This window comes from Beta vulgaris, chromosome 9, assembly GCF_026745355.1.
Source record: "Beta vulgaris subsp. vulgaris cultivar EL10 chromosome 9, EL10.2, whole genome shotgun sequence".
Taxonomy (NCBI): domain Eukaryota; kingdom Viridiplantae; phylum Streptophyta; class Magnoliopsida; order Caryophyllales; family Amaranthaceae; genus Beta; species Beta vulgaris.
The window spans coordinates 2,145,840-2,169,312 of NC_079210.1; the positions used below are offsets into that span (position 1 = coordinate 2,145,840).

The window sequence follows — 23,473 nt, forward strand, 5'->3', positions numbered from 1 at the left end:
AGAAGATTAATTAAGATTAAGGATTAAGAGTGAGATGTTGAGTGAGGGTTTTATAGATTGACATTATTCATATCGATCTCTTCATTTCATATTTGAGAACATGCATGGAAGTGAGATAATGTGTGATTTAGATAGTTTTTATGCACCTTTGAAAGAGGGATTAGGAATTTTTAAGAGTATATACCACTTCAATTAGTTGCTTAATCATATTTCCTCTAAGTTTCATTTCCTTGATTACCTAAAACATGAATTTGTTAGTGGTTGATCCCTTTCCCCTAATCTGTTCAGCTTAATTTCGTCGTAGTTAATCATATATGTTAGTTATTTTCTGTGTAAATGCTTATTTTATTTTAATTGGTAAATTGACAACGATCAACTTTTTCTTCGGCCTAACTTGTATTAATTAACCCTTGTTGGTAGTTAGTATTAGTCCTTGTGGAAGAATGATCATTAATTAGCTTATTTGTCGCTTTACTTAGTTTAATGGTATGTTAGGTAGTTTGGTAAGGAGTTATCTTTAATTAATGATGCAAAAATCCTATATCATCTTCTCATATTGGATTGTATTTGAGTTGGATATGGACTACTTTGTCACTTAATCACAAAAATCAGTTTAAAGGAACTAATTATATTTTATACTATTACATAGATTTTTATTAATAGTTCCACTTCAATGACTCATATAGCAATATAGAGTTTTTCACTTTTTCTCATATAAGGTACGGTTGCACTACTTGAATTTGCATCCCTCTCACAACCCAAAAAATAGATATTTCTTGAGATTAGTTGAAATGGAAACTTGACATATCTTAAAGCTTATTCATGGGTGCATACTAATTGGGTTATACCATCTAGGACTTAATTTGTAACCACATCTTACAAATTTTCTGGATATCAATACTATCTTACCGCAAACAATTAAAGATTAACCGTTTTCTCCTTGTCCCTGAGTTCTTGTTCCTCCATGGTATCACATAACACCTGATTTCTTGTCTCTGGCAAGAGAATAACCAAGAAACCACATAGAAGCATTGCTAACCCAAACACCCCATAAGAGTATAGCAAGTTTCCTCTCCCTAGCAACACCAAAATCGGATCCAAAACCGTGCCCAAATTCGTCGCTTGTCTCACCAATGATGAGGCAGAACTTCTTATACAAGTTGGGAAGAGCTCCACAATGTACATCATAGCCATATTGTATGCCATACATGCAGAAAACATAGATATAAGCTCCATTCCAAGAAGTAGACCTCCTCCAACTTTTCCCTTCCCTATGATAGATAGGATCATGCTCATTGCACCACTAAGTGTACAAAATCCGAGCAACGAAATCCTACGATTGCACCTCGGAATCCAAAAGAGGAAAGCAAGCAATGAAGAGGACAAAGATAATAGAGCATGGTACACCGAGGTCAAGTAGATATCGGATCCTAAGCCTCCGACACCCAAGAACATTCCAAAGTACATGAGTCCGATGCCAAAAGCAAGCAACATTGATACAATTAGGCGTTTTGCAGCCCATCTTTTACTCATCAAAATCTTGTACGATGCAAAGGGATTATTACTATTACTATTACTATTACTAGTATTATTGCGCAAGTTTTGTTGCGTGTACTTTACTATCATCTCCAAGCTTAGACTCATTTGAGAGCTTGTATGTCTGCCTAGACTTGTCAATACATCTATGGCATCGCGCTCACGCCCTTGCAACAGTAGCCATCTTGGTGATTCGTACATGAAAAAATAAGCCAAAATGGTGAATATAATTCCAGGAATTGAAGTCAATAAGTAGAGGATTCTCCATGAATAACCCTTGCATATATAACTAATACCCGTCAAAACTAATAGTCCTAGTGAAGAGGAGATGAACCCAAGCATTACTGCTTGTGATCGCCACTTTTTCGACACTCTTTCGGTGAACAAAATGATCGCGCACATAGGAAGAGGCGCGCGACCAACACCACTCAAGAACCTAAACACGGAGTACACCCAAATATTGGGAGCAAATGCGGAGGCTAGTGCTGCAACATACAGCACCAAGGATGAGATGCATAGGAGATTTTTTCGCCCGAGCGATGAATCACCTAGTGTGGCTAGCACCAACCCACCTAACAAGCAACCTACGAAGTAGGAAGTTGCTGGAAGACCAGTGATGAACGAGCTAGCACACTCGAGATTCCACTCGGATATGATCGAAGTATGCACGTTGCGGCTGCCATCCCAAGCCCAATCGGACCGTGCGAGGTTGCATAGGTTCGACTTATTGGCGACGCATGAGGTGTTGTTAGTACCCGTGCAGTGCCATGTTGGTTGAGCGTGAGTAAATATACTTATGAAAGTTTGTAAACTTTCAAAGAAAGGTGATAATGATGTGAAGATACTTTGTAGGATTTGAGTTAAAGTTAAGAGTCCAATACTTTGCTCAAAAATTTCTTCCACGGAGATTAAGAATGGAAGAACTTTCACCTCTTCTTGGTGATCAGGTGCTGCTGGACTTTCGTGCGCCATCAGATAGATAGCGCCGTTACCTTTCTTGAGAGGAGGGTGTCCTGATTTTTTTTTGTACCTTCTTAAAAAAAATTAAGATAGAGTCGCTAAATTGTTTTGTAAGGTTGAACAAGAGAAAATGATATATGGTTAGGTTATAGCAAGAAAAACACTCTTTATGTTATAGAGATGCTGTTATATAGCATATTGAATTTACACAACAGTTATAAATTTGGTATTGGTATAAATTGCACTCAAATTTGTTACGAAATTTAGAAATGGATTTCCTTAGTTGAAAACTGAATGGCAAGGAAACATCATCATGCACGCATATATATAGAGCCCCATACAAGGAGATATTACCCACCTACGATAGGTGGGTAGCTATTCAAATTCAAACATGCAGTCATACAAGGAGATATTAAAACCACTATGAAAAGTAATTTACAAATATCCATAATTAAATTAAAATAGTACGTTCTCTGTATCACTTTTAGGATTATTCGTATTGAATTGAATCATTATAACTAGTTTCCTTGTCAAGTAAAAAGAGCTAAGTCACTTAGTGAGATAATATTAAAATACTCAATAGGTGTTCTATATCAGGCCAAATTTAATTTTTGTGATCCGTTTACATTACACTTGTGCAGTTGTGCCTAGTTGAACGATATGTTATAATTTGTGGTGATTCCAGGCCTTTCAGGTTACTCTAGAAGACATGAAGTTCCCTTGGTTGTATAGGACCTTTATATGTTGGTTTTGACACATTTTGATCATGAGAAATTGTGGAATACTACTTTAGTGTTAAATTGTCTCGTGAGGAGGTTAAAAAACCAGAACTTTATCTATACCTATAAGTAGTGATGGCCACTAGTGCGGGTTGGGCGGACCGAACCGTGGGCCGTAGCGGGTTGGGCTGCAATTTTACGGCCTAGAATCGGACTGTGAAATTCATGGTTTGGACGGGCTGGTCCGCGGGCTTAAAAATCTTAGCCCACACCGGTCTGTTACCAGTTTTCACAGTTCAGGAAGCGGTTCTAGCAGTTCGTGGGTCTAGTGGGCTTGATCGGGATGGCGGGCTGGCATAGGATTTTTTTTTTCAAAATTATTTAATCATTGAAACTATTCATTATTGTTAAATTAAATCTTTAAATAAATTAAAATATATACAATTATTAACATTAATGAATAATTTCATTATTTTAAAATTTGATTGAATTATAATATATGCAATTTGATTAAAATATATACAATTTGATTATAATATACACAATTTGGTTCAATATTTACTTGGACTGGGCTCGTCCAATTCATGGACCGGGCTGGACCAATTTCCGTGGTTCGGGTTGGACGGTTTTAGTAACGAACTATAGTGGGTTGGGCACAAGAAATCTGGCCCACGACACACCCATCAAATTCACGGTTCGAGCTGGGCTGGATCGGGCTTTTTGCAGGCCCGACCCACACAGCCTACGAGGTGGGTTGGACTGGATGGGCTGGATTGACCCTCACTGTTGGTCATATCTCCCTATAAGTAGTATTTAGCCATGAGTATTAAAAATATAAAATTTTCCCACAATCTCATTTATTAATTAGGCTTTATACTCTTATTTGTTTTAAAGGTGGTGCTTCAATAGCTACTAGATTAGGAATACTAGCATTGAGTTGAATCCGTATATCTTGATTACAGTTGCCTTGATTATTTCCATCGAAATAGCTAGGTAGAATAGATTGTTAAGATATTATTTTTTGTTGTGAGATTGTAAAGATATTATGACCATCGAGTTTTCTTAGAAAGATTGAAATGAAACGAAATGATGAACATTTTATAGTGAGAAACTAGTTGTTTTTTTTTCCCGAGCGATGGCTCGGTTCAATTACAATAAACAAATATGTTATTATTTTAAAATTTTATAATTTATTTTGCTACTTTTAATATTTTTTGTCCATTAAGAAATTGAAAAATTCACGACACGACGTGATAAGTAAAATAAATTGAATGGTTTGAGTTTGAAAACACCTTAAAAGGAATTGTGGTAAGATAATATGACATCAATTTTCTCTTGTAAGTTACGTAATAAGAGTGTTAGAGATCAGATGTATATATACTTATTTAAGTCTTTTTAGTTAAGTATTATTATTATTAGAAGACTTCATCATATTTTATTTGAAACATTTGACAACAAAATCATAGTGTATTGATGATTAAGCTCTTACTTTTCATTTCAAAGGTCACATGTTCCATACCTTGCACTTACATTTTTTTAAGTAATGAGTACACATAGACATAAGACATTTGCATAGAAAATTTGAGGAGAGTGCCACATGTCACATAAGCTTCCTTTCGCACGCCTTTTAATATATTTGTACAGACGAAGAAATTAGTATACATGTATACATTTATTTGTGGCCCTAGAGAGTAAGTTGCATCCTTGATAATGAGTGGAGAAAGTGCTAGTAGAGGCGCTCCACATTCAGGAAACAAATTCGTTGTGCTTTCATATGTGTTACCGTTTATGGCACTTGGAAAGCAAGGATTAACATTGCTTTGTGACATCATGATGTACCTACTTGGTCCTTGTTATTATTTCTTGATGCAATGACACTATGTTTATAATTAAGAGATAATTAACATATAAAGTTAGTGTTCATAATCGGTTACGTTAATCCTTCTTAATGTCTATTGGAATTAATGAGGTCATTTTATTAGTTGTAGTTATGTTGTTTGGTGGGATACATGCATGATCATGTATTTTGATGGGTTGATGTTTTAGAAATTTGGTGCTAGGTTCTTCCTCAGGGCATCGATGGGAATAATTTTTTTTTAATGATGCATTCGGAATTATCAAAGGAAAAGCGAACGCAATTCTTAAAACGAACAGACAGATTTACAAGCGATAAATCTGTAAAAAAATCCGTAATCCACCAGAAAGGAGTTCAACTCTTAAATATTATTATTAAGATGAAAGTTGTCTTCTAATGACGGCTAATAATGTTTAAATAGTTTAAACAAAATCCTAATACGAAAATTAGGTGAAAACAAAGTACGGAAATGATTAATATGCTGGACTGTTTAGCTCGTTTGTCTTTGCGAAAAGAAATTTTTATTAAGGTATCTGACATTGAAAACCTGACAAGTAAAAATTATTTGAGGCTTTTTCGACGATGGACTTCTTTGTTGAACTGTGGCGCTAAGTTTCCCAGCTATGGTAAAGTTTTTATTGTTTTTATTCGTGATAAGGAAGAATTAGTTCTTATTAAGTTGCGAGTTTTTTAATTTAGAGACGAATGTGTAATTAATCATACATGCTGCTTTTGCCAAGGATTCCACGACGGCCATTGATAATGTTTTTTTTATTAGCTTAGTGGGCTGCGTGGATTTATACTTTGGTGGTATTTCTTGATACTACGTGCTGCAATTGATCCATTTAGATGTTTTCAGGTCTCACGGCAATTAGTACGTATATTAGCCATCAGCAAGTGCATTGCGGAGTCATTCATATATGATTTTGTCCGTAGTGCTTCCAATAGACTAAATCAACCAATGCCTCCACCCAAAAATAACAAAAAAAACATATAAAAAATTATTCCTTTTTAAAAAAAAAATTGCAACATAAATTTTTAAAGATTAAATTTAGAAAAATTTTAATCGTATATATATATCCAAATGTAATCAATATTAATTATCAAGTGATACATTGTTAGATTCGTCTTTTTAATTTATAAATTTTGGTTATACCTAATTAGCAATCTGAATAATCATAATTTGTATTGAAGTCCGTAAAAAATATATATTGCAATTAAGAAATTAAAGAATGGAAGATGTATATAAAGAGATGCATTTGAGAAGGGACGAAGCACGGAGCATTGTCGAGAGAAACAGATCTTGTTTCATATTGTTTCACTGAACCTCCATTATTTACGGTATTTTATCATAACTTTGAATTAAAACTGCGTAGTTTATGTTTAGATTATATAAATTGTATAACACCTCTACTTGTAATGTTGAAAATCCACAAGAATTAAAGAAAGGAGCGAGATAGTGATGAGAAAAAGAAAATCATGTGCTAGGAGAGAGAAAGAAAACATAAATTGTTAAAATTGTCAACGTTGCAAGTAATATATAACTTTTTAAAATAAAAAATATTGTAAGTATTGAAAAAAAGGAAATATTGGGCTATATAGAATGTGTCGTCTCTGTGATTGAAATGTACAGTCTAAACTTTAGATTATGCTGACAATGGGTCGGGTTGGTCAAGATCAAGTTGGGTTGGCGGGTTAACGAGTTGAGAATCCCTTGACCCAACCCGGCATGTTAACTTAAGCGGGTTGGGAATTACAACCCAACTCAACCTTGTTAGAACAGACAGTTCGCAATGACAGAGAAGAGATAGAATTTCAAGACTGTGTCTTGGTAGGAGACCACTGACTTGAAAGCAATTACGGCCCGACAACGGTGGTAATCGATCTTGGCCGAAACGTTCCCCAAGGTTAACACAGTAGCGTAGACTGCCACCACTAGCAGACTAAGCTTTGGAGAAAAGCACAAAACCCATGAGAAGAAAAGAAGAAAGAAGAGAAGAGAAGGAAGAGAGTGTTTGTTGTTTTGTGTGTCCTTAACTGATCAGAAGGCACTGATTTTATAGGAGAAAATCAGGCCAAAAACGGACGGCAATAAATGGGCGGATCACAAGGGATTGCCATCAATTCTGTAACGGTCAAGATGTTACAGAATTCTAACGGTCACAAGCGCGCAGTCCCGGGTCCAAAATTTTAGTTAAGTTAATTTTATTCCCCAAAGCCCCACTAGTAGAATAAATGATATTTGTTGCGGTTAAAAAGTGGCATATTGCTGCGGTTTTGGTGTTCAGCAATAGGCAATTATTATATTGCTGCGTTTTAAACCGCAACAATATAATTTTCTTAATTAAAAATGTACAACTGCTGCGGTTTTTTTGCCAAAACCGCAGCAATATGTCCTTGCCAGGTAAAAAAAAAAAAAAAATTTTGTAATTTTACAATTAAATTTGAAAGATTAAAATCATACCACTAACTCATCCACTATCCAACAAATTCGCAAACAAACCGGAAATAAAATGACATGGATCTTATTAATATTTAAAAATAAAAAACTAGTACAACTTAGACTAATTACAAAAATTATAATAAAAACAAAAAATTAAAAACTGATTTTAAAAAACGGAAAAAAAAAAAAAAACAAACAGATGTTCCATAATAACTCTTAACGAGATTGCACTCAAGCAGCAGCTAATCATCTCCACCGCTCTTATGAGGGTTGGAGTTACAATAAAAAATGAAAAAAAATCCTAAAACCAAACATCACAAACAGATCTAAAAAGAATGAAAAAAAAACGAAAAAAAAAATCATGGTTCGAACGAACCAAATGGATTTCGAAAGAAAATAAAAAAAATCGTATCTCGATCGTGGCTCGCGTCTCAACCGAGTTTGAGAACGACGGCCGAGTAGAACGACAAATGAACGACGAATGAACGACGGTCGAGTTTGAGAACGACGGCCGAGTTTGAGAACGACGGCCGAGTAGAACGACGAATGAACGCGAGTAGAACGAAGTGAAACGGCGGTTTCTAGAACGAACGCCGCACGACCGACGAACGAACTGGAACGACGCAGATGTGGTTTCGCCGGAACGGAACAACGACGGGAGGCGTGAAACTGATGTGGTGGGTGGTTAAATCTGAGAGGGGAAAGAGAGATGCGTGAGAGGAGAGAGAGAGGAGGGAGTGATGCGTGAGAGGAGAGGAGAGGAGGGAGATGCGTGAGTTTGAGGAGAGAGAGAGAGAGAGAGGAGAGAGGGAGGCGTGAGAGGAGGGTGAGAGATGTGAGCGATTTCTTTAGGGTTTAGTGAGAGAGGTGCCATCTTAAATACCATTAAATAATATGGGGAGCCTAATATTGCTGCGGTTTCCACTTAGGACCGCAGCAATATATTTCCTACGTGGAAACCGCAGCAATATTAGTTGTTCAAATCCCCACTTTATTTTAAAAAGTATCCGTTAGACAATATTGCTGCGGTTTTGGGCGGGAACCGCAGCAATATTGTCAATTTCTGTTTTTTTTTTTTTTTTTTGCGTGTTATATTGCTGCGTATAGGTAAAACCGCAGCAATATTACCGCAGCAAATATCATTTATTCTACTAGTGCCCAAAGCCCATGGCCCGGTTCGGACGGCGCGCGCGCGCTCGTGTGTGTGATAGCAAGCCCAAATTAAACCAACCATGACATCCAACCACAAAAGTATCTCAAGTACCAACTCAATAGTAGGAAGGAAGGAAGGAATATATAAACAAGGAGACATTCCCTCCCACAAGCAATGTGGGACAAGCAACAAAAGAAGCCAAGGCTTTTCCAAGCCTTAACTCCAACAAACCTTATGATAAATGGGTCAACCTTCAGGTCGACCCGTTTAATTCTTTTTCGTATTTTTTCCAGAAAAAAAAAAAGTAAAACAACAAAAACTAGGTTACAAAGCAGCAGTAGGCAGCCATTAGCGTTAAGCCATTACATACCCATATGCTAGATATTGTTCAAAATCAACTCAACCTAATTGGTGTTCAGAATCAACACCATTACAACTCCATAATCAATTGTTCAACATTAACTACAATCAGTTAGGGCCTTTTACTTTTTAACTTAGGGTTTTAGGTTTAGCCCAACTTTTTTTAACTATGAAATGAGTTAGGGTTTTAGATTGTTTTCATAAATGTGTTAAACGAGTTAAAAATCGGGTCGAAATTTTCAATGTGACTCAACCCATTTAATTAAACGGGTTGGATCAGATCGACCCATTTAATTAAACGGGTTGAAAATTTTGACCCAACCTATTATAAATGAGTTGTGTTCAGATCAAATTAGCGAGTTGGGTAATATTTTGCAAACTCTACTTTAAATATGCAATTACTTTCTCATTTATAAATATGTTAACATGACTTCATATATAGAACTATAGAAGATATTTTACTTATTCTCTTTTGTTGTAAAAGCTTAAAAACCACTAGCTACTTTGGTGTTGGTGAGAATTTATTGACATATACTACAACAAATATTTATTTCTGCTAGGGCTGAAGCAAAAAAAGATGAATGAGCTAGGATAGATGTGACATGCATGTATTCAATAGTGAAATAGTGAAATAGTGATGTATGTAACTAGTTTTCATGTCCTTATGGAGGCAACTTTTGCCAAGTAAACATTATTATCCAAACAAAATAGTGAAAGAACCTAGGTAAATCGTACGTCACATTGCTCAATAGTCGATATCATATAGTATAATATAGTCATAAAACCCAAAAAAGTTAGCACAGCCCACTTTTTCCCTACTCATCATTTCCGATTTCTATAATAACATGCAAATCATTATCTTATCAACTTGGATGTAAATAATTAAGCTTGAGTCATTGTTCCAGATCTTCGTTGGAAACTTCGAATTTTCCGATCGAGTAGAATTGTTAACTACTGCATGTCTGCTATCATTTCCGATTTTGAGAACATGCAGCGATACGTGATTATTATGGATATTAGTGCTAAACCTCGTGTCGAATACGATAAAAGCTGCTCTAAGCCGCGCATTCCTCCCCACAATGTGTCTTCCTCGCTAGATGTCCTCACTCTATCCGTCCTGCGGCTGAAATTTTCTAGGTCCGCCACTGCTTCCTAAATCGATCACCACAACGTATAATCTTCCTCGCTATACCCCCTATCCCTAGCCCCTGCATGAATGTACACCCGATGATTGGATAATCCGTTGTAATGTTGTATACTTAGTCCGGATTAAAGGCCCTAAATCCGGACAATATTATACTTCTTTCGTTTCTTAATAGATGCATTATATTAACTTTTGACACTATTTGGATATCAACTTTACCGTTTTTAATTACTATTTTATAAAGATAAATGTCATTCTTTTAATTGTTGTTGGGTCAATCTCAATGTATATTTTCACAATGATATTTTTAATAATATAAAATTGAAGTTATTGATGGTCAAAGTTGTGCATCTACAAGTGTGCTTAGTTAATACTATCCCTGTTCGGTCGTTCTTTTTATATTGCAATAATAGAGTGTTCACGTACGGTTGCCAACGCACAACTTTAACTATTAATTATATCTTTAATTACTTTTTAGTAAAAATATACAAATTAGATATTTTGAAAGTATAAATCGGGAGTCGGGACGAATATAACAAGATCTCATATGACTATATTTTTCCTTACGTAAAAGTCATAAGAGATAATGGTGGTGAGTGAATAGTGTAAAAATCTCATTGTTACAATAGAAAAAGAATATAGGAAGTATAATGAATTTATTAAATAAAAGGAGTATTGTATATAATTTTGAAACGGAAGAAGTATATAATAAAGGATTTGAAATGTGAAAGAATGATTCTAAAAAGCTAATTCGCAAATTGAAACTCCAAAAAAACCATTTCAAAATAAAATCTTCTTTTTTTTTTTTTTTTTTAATAAGGAAAGAAAACTTAAGCAGACCCCCTTCAATCAGGGGGCCAACCTAAAACATCCTTTCGGATGATAAGGGAAAAGTCAACATCATAGGGAGGAAAAGAATATAAGAGGGAAGAGCAAGAGTGACCCCTATGAGCCATAAAGTCCGCAGCTCGGTTAGCTTCTCGGAAAACATGGGAACACGAAAAGGAAGCAAACTGAGGTAGCTTCTTCTCAACATCACACAAGATATTGCGAATCTCCCAAGGCGAAGGCCAAGCTTTCGATACAGCATTAATAACCGAGGAGTTGTCTCCCTCAACTTGGAGATGGGAAATACCTTGCGCGAGAGCACCACGAATACCGACTAGAGCCCCCAAGCTTCAGCCTGAAGAATGGAGACCGAATCCCCTAACGCTAGGGCACCAGCGAGCACAACATCCCCCTGCGCATTCCGAATCACAAAACCACAAGCAGAATGACCAGTGCTAAGACGGGAACCATCAAAATTTAGCTTAAAAAAGTTGACAGGCGGCGGAGACCAGAAGGACTTGGGCCCAGACCTCACTTTACGACATCCCCGAGAGGAGGAGGAAGGATTAACCAGAGGGGAGGAAGCACTGTCCATTGAACCAAACCAATTAGCCACAAACTTAGCAATAGCAATAGCCGCCTGCCTATGAGAGATAGCTTCATCACGAAAAATTAAGTTATTACGAAAAAACCAAATAAACCACCATCCAATGGCAAATCTCTCAACAACCAGGGAAGGCAAGGAATTCTGACAGAGCAAAAGAGCGTCTAAGAAAGAGGAATCACTATTCGAAAAAAGATGAAAAGGGAAACTCGGCCACCCGTGAAGATGATGAAGGATAGAAAATGCGTCAACAGTGAACGGACATAGAAAGCAAAGATGAGTAATCGACTCAGAATGAAAATTGCAGAACACACACTCCTGGGGAGTAAAAACATGGCTTTTTTCCAGACGAGACTTAGTAGGAATACCATCATTGCACGCCTTCCAAAGGAAATTACGGACCTTGGGAGGGACATTGAGCTTCCAAATCCAGGAAAAAGAGACCTTAGGAACATCACTCCCTACCAAACCTTGGACTAACAAAGCACCTGATTTAACCGAGTAATCACCATCTGGCGAGAGGCCCCAGATTAATTCATCTTCCAGCTCTTCAGAAGGGAGAAATAACTCAGAAACTTGGGAGACCAAATGCGAAGGAAGGAAGACAGCTAGCTTAGCAATATTCCATATTCCCCCCTGGGAAATAAATTCACACACCTTCATATGAAAAGAACCAGCAACAGGGCTAACCAGATCTGCAATTGGGTGTTGAAAGACCCAATTATCGAACCAGAAATTAATCTTACAGCCATTGCCCACCTGCCACCGCAGCCCTTTCCTAAACAAAGGGCGCAGACTCATGAGACGCTTCCACTGCCACGAAGCCAAAACCGACGGCTGGTGAGACAACAGATTGCTATTTTTAACATATTTTTTATGAACCAGCTTAACCCAGAAACTATTATTGTCCTTAAGCAGCTTCCAGAGAAGTTTAAGCTGCAGCGCCATATTATTAACTTCCGCCTTCCGAAGGCCAATGCCACCAAAGCACTTTGGCTTACAAATCCTATCCCACCCAATGAGATTGGGGACGTACTCAAACTATCCTTATTCCAGAAAAAGTTCCGATAAGACTTATCCAAAGAGGTAAGGATCGGTTTCGGAAGAAGGAAACTCTGCATTAAATAATTGGCCTTGGTGGCAAGATTGGCTTGAATTAAGACCGACCGCCCAGCTTGAGAAAGAGAGTTAGCTTTCCATTTAGGAAGTTGATTTGTCACTTTTACCGATACACTACCGAAAGTCTCTTTGGTCACCCTAGAAGAAATAATAGGGCATCCCAGGTATTCTCCCAGATCATTAACTTTCTGCATACCCAAAATTTGAGAAAATGAACTTTTGGAAGCCGGATCAACATTCTTAGAAACTTGAAAAGACGACTTGTGATAATTCACTAGCTGGCCAGACATAGCACAATATTTATCCAATATAGAGCGAATAAAAGAGCAACTTTCATTAGAAGCCTTAGCAAAAATCATGGTGTCATCAGCAAAGGTTAGGAAAGGGATCCGCATTCCAGATTTCCCAACATGGACACCCACTAATTTACTTGAATCGGAGGAGGCTTGCGCTAACTGACGAGCTAGAAGTTCCGCGCAGAGAATAAACAAGTACGGGGAGAGAGGATCCCCTTGTCTGATCCCTCTGGACGACTGGAAAGAGTCACCCGGGATTCCGTTAACAAGAACTGAGAAAGAAGCTGTAGAGATACACTCGGAAACCCACGCCACCCACCTTTCCGAAAAGCCTAATTTGCGAAGCATAGTAAGAATAAAAGGCCATTCAAGTCTATCATAGGCTTTCTCCATATCTAGTTTAATGGCTAACCACCCTGATTTGACCCCCTTCCGCCGGAAGGAGTGAAACACCTCATGAGCTAACAAAATATTATCTTGAATCAACCGTTCAGGCACAAACGCACCTTGAAGAGGATGAATCAATTTTCCCATAACAACCTTAAGCCTGCGAGTAAGAACTTTGGAGATAATTTTGTAAATAGTGGAGCACAAACTAATGGGTCTGAAATGGTTAGCCGAGGTAGGATTGTCAACTTTGGAATTAAAGCCAAAGAGGTATATTGATCTCCTTAAGAAGTTACCCGAATGGAAAAAAGCTTGAACGCTGGATGACTGAATTGCCAACAAGCGTCCAGTACTTTTGGAAAAAACCCGGAGGGAAGCCATCAGGGGGGAGATTTATCGGAGCTAAATCAAACGTAGCACCCTTAATCTCCTCCCTGATGGAGGAGCACAAAGGAAGAGATTATCCTCCTCTGATAATAGGGGCGAAATAAGACTAAAATCCGACTGGCTATCGAAGGAGCAATCCGGATTAGAGAGAAAACGCTGGGAATTCGTGGTGATAGCGCTAGTAATCGAGCGGGATGTCATAAAAAATGTTATCTTGAGAGACAAATTCCGAGATTTGGTTAGATTACGCCTTATAGATGCATGAGCATGGTAATAACTAGTGTAGCATCCCTTGGGTAAGGTAAGTTCTTACTTTTTGTTTCCAAAATTCATGGTTAAAGGCCAATAATTTACTAGTTTAAGTAATAGCAAATCTTGTTTTTTAAGAAGTTGAATATTAAGCTGGTCATTGAGAATAGCTGATTGATGTCCTCTAATTTACGGTCTACGGTACGAATTTGACGAGATGAGTTACCAAATTGGGTTAGGTTCCACTTTTTAGAATTTGTCTTTAAAAGTTTGCACTTATTTACTAATCTAAACATGTGAGATCCTTCAAAATGAGAACACCACGATTTCTTTATATCATAGTCCTTTCGGGAACACCACAATTTATCAAATCTAAAAGGGAAGGCCTTAGCGCGGTTTAAGCACTCGAACTCAAGCGAGACATAGCAATGATCTGAAGAGGTGAAATTATGGTGGCGTACTCTAGCTTGGGGGAACTGGGCCAACCAAGAGATGCTCGCAGTTGCTCTGTCTAAATTCATAAATATTATTCTCCCCCCTTCCTTTTTTCGCCAGTAAAACGGGAACCTAGAAAAGGAATTTAGCACATTGGGCTTGCGAAAAGAAGGAGGATAAAATAAAGTTCTGAAGATGAAAATCTAGCCCCTCCTAATTTATCTTGGGCACATCCTATTTCATTAAAATCACCCAACACGACAAAAGGGGTGGTTAATGAGTTTATGTACAAAACAAGTTCTTCCCAAAATTCAGATTTTTGGTCTTGTCTAGCAGGAGCATATATAAATATGATAGCAAAGATAAAATCATGCGAGAGAGAATGATAATTACAGACCATAAAACGACTAGACTTTAAGATTACTGATAACCGAAATGGATTGAGATTACAATCTTTCCAAAAAAGCCAGATTCCCCCCGCAAAACCTTGCGTTGGAATAAAATCAAAATGGTGAAAACCCAACTGCTGGGCAGTGCTACTAGAGGGAGGGGATTGGGTCTTGACTTCACACAGCATCATCACACTAATACGGGAATGTCTACAAAAGTCCTTCACCTCTGGTAGTGCATTTTTTTGACTAGCACCACGAATGTTCCAAAAAGCAATTGACATAATTAATTATTACAACCAACATAATCAGGGGGGAGGGGCTACAAATTAGTTTCTTTTCCTCTTCAGGGCGGAGGAAGCATCATCACACTCCATGTCTTCATCCCTTCGCCGCATGGAACCAGACTGAGAAGAGAGAATAACAGGACGAGAGGGGTCCATCCCCATCTGCTCAATATGACGCACAATAGAACTATCAGAGTGGAGAGAGTGGAATGAACTTTCAGCAAAGCCATCCAACTCCCACATTATCAGCAGCAGCATTATCAAGCAGGAAGGTGTTATCACCATGATCATCATAGAGAGGAGAGCTATCAGACACCTGCCCCCACCTGGGGAATCAACCTAGATAAAGGTGTCTCCACATCAGGAGGAGGAAGCACTGGCTGGACAGCATGAGAGCACAGAGGAGAGCCCTCGCCCGCTACTACAATCTCTTTAACAACCTGGTCATAATGACGAAGAGGGACAAGAGGAGCCAGAATAGTCGCCTCATTCATCAGAGGATCATCAGACATGACTGGGTGGGCCACAATAAGCTTACCTTTACTTTTCCATACACAGGGGAGGGGGATAGCAGCAGCATCATTAGGCAAAAGGGAGATTCTTTAAACACAATTCCTCTCCCAGTAGGGGTAGGAAGTAGACCAGCAGAACCAAACTTAGAACCAGACTTAGCACCAATAGAAGGGGGAGTAGAAGAGGCTTTAAAGACATGTTTAGACTTAGCATGGACCACTCTTGCTTTGCAGTGGAGTCATGCAGTTCTTGCCCGTAGCCTTAGCCAAAGACATAACAAGTTCTTTTTGTTTAGGATTCTTCAAAAGTTGCACAGTGAACTCTTTTTTAGGGGTATGTAACAGAGGACAAACATCAATGACATGAGCTATTTCACCACAAAATGAACAACCCACAGAAAAATCTTCATAGTAAATGACATAGCCATGAACCAAATCACCAACACGACATACTTCAGCAAATTCCAATAGTGGAGCTTGGATATTAACACGAACACTGCAGAGCAAAACGAATTTTGTTCCTTAATAAAGAGCTTTGATCAAGTTTTATAAGGGCCCCAATATCATAGCAGCAAGTAAATTGGCACAGAATCAAATTTAACAATCAGTAGGGAGACGAGGGATCCTTACCCATAAGTAACCCATTGAATTTCTTCAATATAAGGGTCAAAAGAGGGCTTCCAAGGTTGGAGGACCAGTAGGTCCCCTTGGATGTGCCAGGGACGAAGAGACCAGACCAATGCCAGATCCTGAGGATTAGCAAATCTGAGGAGAATCCAGCCATTACCCATTTCAAGGTGATCAACATCACCTTTCACAAATTTCCAGTCAGATTTAGTACGGGCCTTAATAGTACGAATATCAAGGGGAGCAGAGAGCATTTTGCCAAATAAACAGGAACGAGAGAGCTCGGCAATATCTTGTTTGACCTGGGGTAGGTCATCTAAAATAAGAGACTCTGGGAAAACAGGAGGGGAGGGGGGTCTAAGCTAGACACAGGGCCAGTAGTATCTTGAGTAGGGAATGAGGAGGAGGGAAGAGTAGAAGGAGGAGGAACCTCAGAATTCAGACCAAGCACCTCAGAATCAGAAGATATGACAATAGGATTAGGGTTATTTAATAGCACCTCTTTGAAAGAAGGAGGTGAAGCCATATTAATTGCTAACAACCAAACACAGAAGAAAAATCTTAACACAGAAAGATACGAGGAGAAAAAAGAACTGAAAGATTGAGATAATTGAATAGAGCTTACCAACCAATGTCTTTTATAGACAAAAAACCAAACCTGGAAGGATAGGAGAGCACCACAAAGGTAGCCAGCTATCCCAAAGAGCCTGACCATCGCATTTAATGCAATGGTAGAAGCATGCGAAGAAGAGCTAGCCCAGTTCAGAAGGAAAACCTTTGGCCTTCCAAGAACAGACACAATTTTCAATCCAACGAACCAAGAATTAACACCACTGCAGCACACAACCACTGACAACCCATAAGCACACTCATACGCAATTAATGCAAAAACCCAGAAAACCCTAATTAATCGCTTTCTTTTAAACTTAAATTGAAGAAAATTAAATCCCTCAAACAAAATCAAAGCTTTTTGGGAGTCTCGAGAAAGGAGAGAGAAGGAAAAAGCACTCCGAATGAACACTTTAACAAACTGAAAGAAGGATTGCAATGATTTCAAAGAAATATCTTGCTGAAATCGATTTGGGGAAAAATTTGGGAAAACTGAAAGGACGCAATTAATAGCCGCCCAACACTTAGAAGCTATCAGAAAACACCAATAGCTTAGCCTCCTACTTCCATACGAGACAATGATTAGGAGGAAATCGAAAAGACAGGACGAAATGGAGGGGGAGAGAAGGTGGCGAAAAGGGGGATACTTTTTAGGGTTTTCTGGGGAGAATTCTCTTTCTCTCTCTAACATCTTTTTTCTTTTTTTTCAAAAATCTTCTATGAAGGGCTAATTTTTGTCTCAAAATTTTGGTTAAAAAGCTAACGAAGTATTAGTGGGAAAAGGTACTATAAAAGAAGAATGACAAGTTGTGAGTCACCTGTAAGCGTCGTAGAAGTATCTAGTATCTGCGATCCAATCACCTTTCTTCAATTTGTTCTTTACAATCAGCACACTGAGCCTACAGTTGGACAAATGATGACAGCTCAGAGAACTGGCAACATATATGCATAAATTAGTCTTCTATAATAGCAAGTAATATGTTCAAAAATTATTTTTATTTACTCCATTCTAATATAATCTAAATATTTGTTAGGATACTAATTTAAAAGAGAAATTTGTCAGAAATAACCTTTGTCACTTTTTGTCAAAAACCATCCTTTTAAATTTTATTTGTCAAGACAAACCTTAAACCAAAATTTTTTTATCACGTTTATAAACCCGCTGATGTCACTCCAGCATTGACCTTATCTATCCGACATTTACTCAGTTAATGACTGATAAAAAATCCCTAGCTCACACACCATTTTCCTCCAATTCTTCAGCACTCGGAAAGATCTTCGTTCCCTTTGTGCTTCGTACACAATCTTTCTTGTTCCTTTATCGATCTCTAGAAAAATCCTAACTGTAATTTGGATTGAGTGCTTGTTCGAATTAAAGGTAATTTGTGAATATAAGTCAATATAATTTTCATGATGATAAACAGTCTATGCCATAACATGTATGTGTGTGACAGTGATCTAAGAAGGCCATCAAGATTGGATGTTCGTGAAAGATTAAAGAACTTGAAGATATGGAAGTTTAGATTTTGTTATACTCTTAGTTATAATTATGCAAGGTAAAGTATTAGAACTTTGTGCTAAACTTTTTGCTAAATAAGAAATGTGAAATTAGGATGGTTATCTATTTTCTTAGAGTTAAGAAAATAAGTAAGTATATTAATTTCATGTGTCGATATAAAAAAAAGGGAGTTTTAGTTTCGAAATTTAGTTTATCAAAGAAAACTTTTTTTTTGTATGAAGACTTCGAAAAAGGTTTTATAAAAGCTGATTTAAAGAAAACGTTTTGTAGAAGAATTTCGAAAACAAAAGGATTTCTAATAAAGAAAAAAGAAAACTGGTTTTGATAAACACGTTTTTTAGATAAAATTAAAATTGATTACTAGTTGACTTAGGATGTGGAGAATTCTTATCTTATAAGATTGAAAAAAAAATCATCTTTTATAAAAGATAAAATTTGTTTTTAAAGGAAAAGTTGTATCCCTTAATCTTAGGAATAAAAGATAACCATATCTTGGAGAACGATTTTCATTCAACAAATAAGTTATATAAGGGATATGAAATCAAAATAAGAATTCAAGTTTTCATATTTAATTTCGAAGATTTTGAGAGCTGAAAACTGATTCCCAAAGCACGGAGTGTGGCACAGAGTTCTAGTCAGTTTAGGTTATTATACAACGTTTGTAACAGTCCTCTGTTTTGCTTGAATAAGAAGCACGCTTTTGAGGATTTATTCTTTCTATAATTTCGACTTAGGGTTAAGTGTTGGGGAATGGTGGGGGAATCGTATTGTATCAATTAAGGGTATGATATTTTAGGATTCAAATAATAAGAGAAGTAGTTTGTGTGTACGTAGATCTCAGAGGTGAAATTGAACCACGTTAAATTCCTGTATCTATTATTTGAATTCATTGTTTTCGTATTTTGATACAAGTTAGTTCTAGCAAAAACATAAATCGGAGAGTTTACGAGTGAACAGCATAGTGTAAGGCAGTTCTTGTTTAATGTAATTGAAGGCAATTCTTGTTTGCTTGTCAATTGTGTGATTTCTTCTAATGACCTGTAATTCATGTTATGGCAGCAACAATAGTGAATGAACATGTATTCTTGCTCTTCTTTGTTATGCCATTCTGCTCAGGGGTTTATTAATGTGATGGCAAGGAGTGGGACAGGAGGGCGGCGCGAACGGAGTTGTGCTAACTATGATGGCCATGGGCGCGGCTAACCCACTGTCTTGATGGCCAAAGACGGAGGAGACAGGAGGTGGGTTGTGTGGTTGTTGCTTGTTGTTACAGTGCCCTTTTTATTTTAAATTTGGGATTAAATTTTAGGTTTTTAGATGGTATGGTGGTGGTGGTGGAGGTGGAGGTGGAGGTGGAGGTGGAGGTGGAGGGGGTTGGGTGGAGAGAGAAAGAAGATTATGATACTTATGGAGGAAGGGGGGAGACTGTGAAAAGGAGGAGACGAAGGAGCCGCGATGACACCGACAATGGGTGTTGGTATGAATGTATGATATTCGTTCTGTCCCATAATATAGTACTTGTTTCCTTTTGGGTGGTGAAACTTTAAAATATTTGACCAAATATTCTAGTTATAGAAAAACAAATCATGTGGGATCCTATTAATTCGTATTAATGTGTACCTTCATAATCTCAAATTTTTATATTTCTTATTAATATAAAATTCAAGATAACAAAGATCGGATAAAAATACGTCTTGAATATCATGCAAAAAGAATAGCACTATATTATGAAACTTAGAGACGCTAATTTATGTACAGATGATATTGAATAATATTGATGCAACAAGCTCAAAAATAGCATGCACACTTCCAAAGTGGATCATGAGGCAAGAAGACAATAAGCGCAGCCATTAGACAAGAAGGCGTACGTTGTTGCAACAAGTTCATAATAAGCAATTTAAAGTGAGGTATAGTTTTTAATAATTGTAACCATTACTAGAACGATGTATAGAGAAAGCACTACTAGAAATTCCTTAATCTAGAAGGTTGACGTGGTTTGCATAAACTTCAAATAACCATTGTTTCCCTACATCAGAATACTGACGAAACAACAACAAAATATGACAAAAAGATATTCTAAATTACCACCCAAAAGAGACCAATTAAATGGCCATTAGGACAAGCAATATATACTTCCTACTAACTACTATTATATTCTTTCATCAACTGGATCCACGTCCTTTTATCTTTTTTTAGCTCTAGTTTCTGTAAACATAATCATATCATCTTCTTCAAAAGAACAATCTCATAGAGTCCTTTAAGTCCACGCAATTTGTTGTGAGATCGTGATTGTCTTTACTGTCAACCACTATAACAGGTTAATCAAAATAAAATATTGTTCCTCCATAAAAAGAAAAGTACTTTTAATGTTATAATTAAGGGCTCGTTTGGTAGTATTATTAGAGGTTATTTGGTTAACTATATATCTAAGTGATGACAAGTTTAATTTCTTAGATAGTTAGAATCAAAGAAATTGTTTGGTTAATATGAACATAGGAAGTGGAACTTCCTAATAAGTTCTATTTCCAATAAAAAAGAGAAAGTTGCTTACCTAGCCTCCCGGCCCCCTTCTTTGTAAGTAGAACTTCCTATAGGAATTTCAACTTCTTCATATGCTCAACCAAACAACATTTGTTAATTCATAGGAAGTGAGAATATTCGTGAATTGCCAAAATAAGGGAAGTATAACTTGTTAGGAATATGTATAGTAGGCGTTAACAAATCGAGCAATCGAAGTATAATATAAGGAGGAACAAAATAAGAATTAAAGCAATAAAGAACACAAGTATATTTAACGTGAATAACCCTTGAATAGGGAGAAAACCAGGAGGACCGTAATAGGATTTTGAATATGAGATGATGATACTTCCTCCGTTCCGAATTAAATACAACAATTCCACATTTTTACTATTCACGCTTTTCACTTTGATTAAGATTTGTGATTTATTGATAATAAAAAATATAGTCAAGTGGGATCTTGTTAAATTTGTCTTGTGACGTACTTTCATAAAATGTACTTTTTATAATTTTTACTTATATGTAATTATTATAGATATTTGTGGTCAAAATAATGTCTCGACATGCGTAAAAGTGGAATTATTGCATCTAATTTGGAACGGAGAAAGTATATACAAATGAGAATTTTGTATTCTCCCTAGACTATCTAACCACTCCTAGGGTTCTTTAGTCTATCTAAATTAATTACCCCCCTGCTCTCTCTCTCTCTCTTATGCTTGGCATGAATCAAACAACAAACTGCTTCAATTCAACATATTTATACTAGGGTAACAATAAATTAGAAACCTGAGTAATCAAGGAAACGAAGCAAGAAGGAAAAAATGTGAACCCACGTCGAAGCAAAGCCCAACGTAAAATCCTGTGGACGGGGGCGGCTGGATGATGACGCTGCCTAAGCCTGTGGGTAGGCAGTCACACGGCTTCCAAAGCCTTGCTAGTGTTGCAGGAACTAGGGGTGTTCATGGGTGATTAAACGTCCCGAAACGACAATACAATTCGGTAATTGGAAGTTTTGGTTCGCTCTTTCTGCAAACCGTAACCATAACCTTTAAATCGATTACCTCCTACGTGGTTAACCGTTATTTTTTATATGGTTTTTCGGTTAACCACAAGGTTGGTGAACTCAATATTCTAGTTTGAATCGGATACGGCCTTTAGAATCGAATCGTAATACTCTACAAGTAAGTATAATCAAGATATTGCACTCAATCTTCATTAAATGTGCTAAAATTATAAGTTAAAAAACATAAAAATTGGAAAAAAAAAAAGTTGTTTACGCACTATATTGGCAATAACTAACAATATATATATATATATATATATATATATATATATATATATATATATATATTACACATATATATATATATATTACACATATATATATATATATATACATATATATACATATATACATAATATATATACATATATACATATATATATATACATATATACATATATATAATATATATATATATATATATATATATATATTATTTGCTTTCTTAGCATGATTTAAAATTTGCGAGGTTTTCGCTAGTCAAAAGAAATATATAGAATTTGTCTAGAATCGTGAATCTAATCGTCTACAATATTTGAATCGTAAAATCTAATATTTTAAGATTTCAATCGCAATTTTAATAACTTTGGTTAACCATTAACCGTCAAGAAAGTAATCCATTTATATTTAACTAATTATACATATATATTTTCTTTTTTTATATTATTTAATATTATATATACTCTAATATAAAATATATTATAAATTGGATAATAAATTCACTGTAAAACATAACTAACACTAAGAATTCAGTATGTGAGATAGCAAGATATTAGTTACAAATCAATAGGATCGATTTGATTAAAATTAATCATGCAAAAAATCGAATTTTAAAGTTATAAAACTGTAACATGCACTGTGTTTCAACTGAAATTGAGAGTTTTAACATATTTCAATATTTACTCCGAGACCAACGTCCACCAAATCCACTAATAGCGAATTCCCCTAATACCTCACTCAAGGTATAAGTCTCCACTATTAACTCTAGTTGTGCTCTCCAACACTTAACTATAAGTGTTGCTAAGTTGAATCAAATACAAACTCATGTACCCAACCTAAAACTCTCTATAATTATGAAATTACAAAAATATTCTCCTCAAAAAAACGCTTCTTAATCAAGCAGATAGAGGATACCTTTTTTTCTAAGTAATTCACTTGACAATGTCCGTGCCACTGATTTTCAGTTTTCTCTTGTATCTCCGATCAAAAACTATGAAAACCGTGTTTTGAACATACTGAATAGATGGCATTATTTAATTATGAATCTTCCTTGTTTTGAGATATGATAGAATCAATTAAGATAATAGCAACATTGAGGTCTAGACATTGAGTCTTCGTATCATATCAATTAAGATAATATCTACTCACAAAGGAAGCAACATTGAGGTCTCACTCGACATCGAGTCTTCGTCATCATAACACAAAACATTACGACTCTTGGTAGTTCTACTAGCATCCCGACAATGCTCCCACCA

General features: G+C 36.5%; 1 protein-coding gene across 1 annotated transcript; it reads right to left on the reverse strand.

The window, feature by feature from the left end:
• Positions 1-918: 918 nt before the first annotated feature.
• On the reverse strand, positions 919-2,508 carry LOC104902620 (organic cation/carnitine transporter 2). The gene has a single exon (XM_010690455.3). The coding sequence runs from the start codon at positions 2,506-2,508 to the stop codon at positions 919-921; it is 1,590 nt and encodes a 529-aa protein (XP_010688757.2).
• Positions 2,509-23,473: the final 20,965 nt, after the last annotated feature.